A 6,000-nucleotide genomic window follows, 5' to 3' on the forward strand; every position below is an offset into this window, starting at 1 on the left:
TGTTTTCTGTGCTAGAATAAATATGAAGCAATAAGTTGTTAATTTTGTTATGCAATTATTAATTTTTATCTAAGTAGGTTACAATTAAGTTTATAATATTTATCGCTTAACATTAAGTATAAAAATATATTTATTCTTCATTTTATTGTTATTTTAGTAATGAAAACTAATAAATAACAGTTTATATTTTAAACTTTTATGTTTCTCGCATATACACTTTATAAAAAATATATATATAAATAGAACTTTTAATCATTTTGGTTATTTTCTTAATCCTAGTATAATAGGTTGAAATTTTTTGTCAAAATGTCATTTGGTGTAATATTAGGTGACATACATGCTAATATCAGAAAATTAATATTTTTTTACAGCCTAATGTTGACATCTGTAAGTAATGTTTTCTGTATTATGCTGTTGAAATGGTTGGGAAAATGCTTGAACATAATAGAAATATTTTAGAGATGAAAGTTTCAATTATATTTTAAAGCTGATATGAAGCAATCAAAATTTTTATTAATAAAATATTATACATTTTTAATAAAATATTTTTGTTATTGTATTTGAAGTTGTTATTAATTAAAATTGATTTGTTTAATTTTCTAAAATTTGCAGTCAAAACTAGTTCTTACACTAAACTTACTATAAAAATAATTCATGACTCATCTTACTTCAAAAATTATTCATAAATAATGTAATAATTCATGGTAATGTCTTGGTTAGTTTTACCGTTAATAGAGTGGATGCATTTCTCTTACTTGATAAATAAAATTATAATACTTACAAAATATAGCAAATGAACGATTTGTAGAAATCTTTTTTACATTAAAGATTGCCAAAAATATTTGTAGTATTTTAGAGTGGTTAATATTTATATAACTAATGGCTCAGATATAAAATGATGACTAAGTTTATGCTGGCCATTGGTCTTCACTGTCTCCTAAAACACTTGCACTGTTTCCACATAGTTTCAAGTTTATCTATCAAGTCTCAAGTATCGTATCAAAGCTCTGTAATCTGAAAAAAGTCAAGTGTGAAAGTCAAGAGTCAAAGGAGTCTCTTGTGGACCACTACTTTGAGACCAATGGCCTTTTGGATTCATAAACTATTTCTACAGCTGTTTCTCTCATTGTCTTTATTTTTTTTCTCTCTGTTTATTCTCTTTATATTTAATTGCTGCATTAGAAATATATATATATATATTTCAGTTGTCAGACTGGTGGCTTGATACAGCATACATGGAATATAGAATGCCTGTTGTTGTATATTCTAGTCCCGGTTTAGTAATGCCAATTAAAGAATTTGATTCAGTTGAAAGACAATTAAGGTAAGGATGTAACTTATTTATGTAAAAATATAAATATCTTTATTACTGCATTTTAAAATGCATGCAACATGGTTTCTGTAAAAATAACTTCCTAGTTTTTTTATATGATAATTTGTTGATGGAAATCCATTCAATAAATCGTTTTTATGTTGAGGAAAAATGCCGATAAAGAGTGTCTTTTTAAAAATTGTTAAATATTTATCTTCATTTTATCTGTAATAAAAAGTAAGAATATGTTTTTCTAATTTTAATAATTTCTGATGAGAAGGTTACAAAGCAGGTCACAGGAGCTAAATGACCCCCATTAAATGTTGTATTACAATTTAATTAAAGGTTGCTGTGAAATCAAATTGCCACTAGACAGAGAGAGAGACATCATTTGAAGATTAATTAAAAATAAATAAAAAATTACTATAAAAAATAATTCAGTTACAAAAAATGTGAATGCTTAAAAATTGAACAATTTTGTTTATGATTCAATGGTATATTTTAAGATGATTAGCTTAACAATGTTCATAGTTGTCCTAATATTCCAGGTTTTCTTGATAAAAAAAATATTTTGTCTTAACTTTTAGCATTTAGTCCTGATATTCCTGATTTTTGTGTTTTATAACATCTGTCCCAGTTTTCTACAAATACAATGGTTTTTAAATGTTTTCTTCAAATACAATGGTTAATAGTTTCTACATATGGTTTTTAAAATAACTAATGTGAAGAATCAAAAGATTTGGATATTTTATCCAGTATTTATTTTTTAATTAATAAGGCTTGTAAAATCGCTAAATTTCATAGTTTCGTATCCATTTTATCCAGAGTTAAAGCATTTTAACTATTTAGTAATTCATTGATTTTATGATAAAACTTTTTATTATGGTGATGAATCAAATTTTTATGAGAGATGATCCAATAAATTACTTTATTATAAAAATGTTAAGCGGCATACTTGTTAGGTTTTCGTTTTGAGATTATTAAAACCCTACGTTTAAATTATTCAATTAAGGAAATCATGTGCGAAATTACATATTTTGATTAAATATTTATATAAAAGAATAGTAACTCATTTTTACTGGGTTTTTTTTTAATGTAATAGTACGAGGCTTGTTTTTTAAGTAAGTACCATTTTGAAATTAGAAGAAGACGTGCAAAGATATCTCAATACTTTTATTTTAACATGAAAGCCTGTACCTTTATCTACTTTTCTACATAATTTCCTTCAACATTGAGGCACTTGTCATAACGTTGTACCAGTTTTTGAATACCCTCCTCATAGAAGTCTGCCGCCTGACTTCTTAACCACTACATCACAACTGTTTTGACTTCGTCATCGTCTTGAAGACGCTGACCACCCAGGTGTTTTTTCAAGTGCAGGAACAGATGGTAGTCACTGGGGGCTAGATCAGGGCTGTACGCAGGATGATCTAGAGTTTCCCATTGAAAAGATGTGATGAGATCTTTGGTCTGATTAGCCACATGCTGACGGGCATTGTCGTGCAGCAAATCGATGCCCTTCCTCAACTTGCCACGTCTTTTGTTCTGGATTGAGCGGCGCAGATTGTTCAATGTCTCACAATAAGCTGCTGCATTGATTGTCTCATTACGTGGCAGAAATTCCACAAGCAATACTCCTTTTCTGTCCCAAAAAACTGTGTACATGACTTTCCGAGCAGAAATCATTTGCTTAAACTTTACTTTTCTGGGTGAATCTGAATGCCGCCATTCCATGAACTGTTGCTTTGATTCTGGTGTGACGTAGGCCACCCATGTTTCATCGCCCGTAACAATTTGGCTTAAGAAATCATCACCGTCGTTGTGGTACCGTTCAAGGAAAGTCAATGCACTGCCTAAACGGTTGGTTTTGTGCACATCCGTCAACGTTTTTGGTACCCAACGTGAGCACAATTTTCGGTAAGTCAAGTGCTCGGTCAAAATGCTATACAAAACACTACGAGAAACATTAGGAAAGTCAAAACACAAGGAGGAAATCGTAAAGCGTCTGTTCTCTCTCACCTTATTGTCCACTTCCTGCACCAAACTTTCATTAACGACTGAAGGACGTCTACTCCGTTGTTCATCATGCACATTTGTGCGGCCTTCTTTAAATGCCCTCACCCACTTTCTTACCATTCCATCACTCATAATGTTTTGTCCATAAACTGCACAGATCTCACGATGAATATCGATCGGTTTTAGGCCTTTAGCACTAAGAAATCTTATAACAGCCCGTAGTTCACAGTCGGCGGGACTTACGATTATCGGAGGCATCTTAAACACTCAGTAAACAACGTAAACAAGGAAGAATCAGACTGCAATGGCGTAAGTGCGTGGGCAATAGATGTAGGTATCCAGTGCGCATGCGCAGAACGCCGACCGCAGCGCTGCGGCGGCGGTGCAGCAAAACGATACTTACTTAAAAAAACACGCCTCGTATATGCCATAAAAAGTTTTTATATAATGGTCTTAAACTGTTGTGATTTGTTCAGTACTCCATTAATAAAATTATGCTAGAACTACTAATACTTTTTATTCTAAACAAAGTTATTCTGAAATTGTAAAATAGTATATTTTATTATTCTTTTCTGATACAATTTGCCTTTGTTATATTTAAAAGCAAATTATATATTTTTAAAACTGGTGTCTTGATTTTTTCTTTGGCTAACTATATGTCCAGGGTTAATTATTCTCTTCTTTTATAAAATTTAACATCTTTTTTTATAAAATATATCTTAAATAATATTTTTTTTTATGTGAGAAGCAATTTTATTGGTAATTTATTCTATATTGTCTATAAATTATATATATTTAAATTATAAAGTTAATTTGATTATGGTAAAAATAAGTAAAATAACAAAAAAAATCCTTTTTCAAAATACAGGTTTCAATACAAAGGTTTTTCTTATGATTTATGTTAGTAAGCTGTATACAGAACAGAAGCTTTTTAATTACATTTTTAATTATAATATACATTTATTATGTTCAGCTGAGAAATATTTTTTCTGATGTTCATTTCTTTCTAAACTTTTCATAAAAGGTCATCCTTTATTACTTTATATTTAGTTAAATTATGGATATTTTTATGTCATTCATTTTATCTGTATTTTGTACTTTTTTTTCAGGTTTTCTGCAAGATTATTGGCTGGAGCTTTAGACTTCAAAAGTTTAATTGACAAGTAAGTTGCCAACTGCAAATTCATTTCAAAACCTCTTTTTAAACTTCCTTCTTTAATTATAAACTTTCTTAGTCGTATATGCTATGCTTCAATTATAATTATTATTCAATAATGATTATTAATGACATTTTTTATTATTGTTTTAAAATATTTGTTTCCAGAAAAATGCACCATATTTATTTGAATCATTATGCGCTACCTTTTACTTGCATTCTTAATAATAATTTTATACATAAAAATTTAATACTCAGCAATTTTATCATTGTCAAAACTAGAGAAAATGGGAAGTAAATTAGAAAATGTTTCTCCCAAATAATTGTAACTGACTTAATAATAAATAAATGACTTAAAATATACTTTAAAAATGCACTTAATATTTGAAGTATAAAATCAATTTGGACATGACCTTATGACTTATCCCTTTTGTTATTTTGTCAAACATTAGTGTGGGTAAAAAGAAAAACAAATTTTTAGACTGTTTTTAACCCTTGCCCTCCTAAGGGTATTTTATTTCTAGTACTCTAGAGCAGTGGTGCGCAAACTTTTTTCGACCACGACCCCTTTTGTAGAGAGAACATTTTTGGCGACCCCTAGAGATAAATGTTCACAAATACAATGTATATTTCGAGCATTTCTTTCGTTTCATCGAATAAAAACATCATCCTATTTGACTCATATTAATTTTATTTATAATTTTAAGAAAATACTTTTTGTATAACACAAAAATCAGTAAATTGCCCTTTAATGAGATGTATGTGGCTGCAAGTTTCTAATTATCTCGTCGATGTTTGGATGTATGTTGCTAATTGCAATTCACATATCATCTTCAGGTTTTAAACGCGAGTGGTATTTAGTTTTTATTCAAACTAGTTTGCTAAATCCAGTTTCACATAAATACGTTGATGCAAATTGTATTAACACTCTGATGGCATTCTTGCATAAAACGGGATATTGTTTTTCCACGGATAGCCAAAATGTTTGGCAAAGCTGAATCTTAAATTGATTTCGAAGAGTATAATCACTAATCAGATCTATCAATTGCTCTTTCTCACTAATTTGAAGCGTTGAACTGCATATGTCAAAGGAAAATGGATCACGAATTCAACCAAGATTGTTTTCAGGAAAATCCTCGAATCTTCTCGAAAATTTTTCTTTAACTTTTCAATGTGATTGGAAATGATGTTTTTAAATGTAAATATATCTATATTATTTTCCTTGATAAAATCGTTAAAGCAAGGAAACATGTCGGTGTTGTTTTTATTCAGTTCAGTTTGCCAGAGACTAAACTTATTCTTAAAAGCTTGAATTTTACTGGCTGTAGTTATGATAGTTGAATTCTCACTCTGCAAGCTCAAATTTAAGTCGTTAAGTTTTTCGAAAATATCAACTAAATAGCTCAGCTTCCCTAGCCAAACTTCATTGATATAATAACTTGCCAATCTATGTTTCTTTTCGATTTAGAACATGTACACTTCATTTCTCAAATCAAATATCCGTCGTAGTATTTTC

General features: G+C 29.4%; 1 protein-coding gene across 1 annotated transcript in view; it reads left to right on the forward strand.

Moving 5' to 3' along the window:
* Nucleotides 1–6,000, forward strand: part of LOC107452962 (carnitine O-acetyltransferase) — a 33,997-nt gene that overhangs the window by 8,024 nt on the left and 19,973 nt on the right. Inside the window, exons 4-5 of the mRNA XM_016069598.3 lie at nucleotides 1,206–1,324; nucleotides 4,438–4,491. Coding sequence (XP_015925084.1) covers nucleotides 1,206–1,324; nucleotides 4,438–4,491 — 173 coding nt within the window. The remainder of the gene's footprint in view (nucleotides 1–1,205; nucleotides 1,325–4,437; nucleotides 4,492–6,000) is intronic.

This window comes from Parasteatoda tepidariorum, chromosome 8 (assembly GCF_043381705.1).
Source record: "Parasteatoda tepidariorum isolate YZ-2023 chromosome 8, CAS_Ptep_4.0, whole genome shotgun sequence".
Lineage (NCBI taxonomy): Eukaryota > Metazoa > Arthropoda > Arachnida > Araneae > Theridiidae > Parasteatoda > Parasteatoda tepidariorum.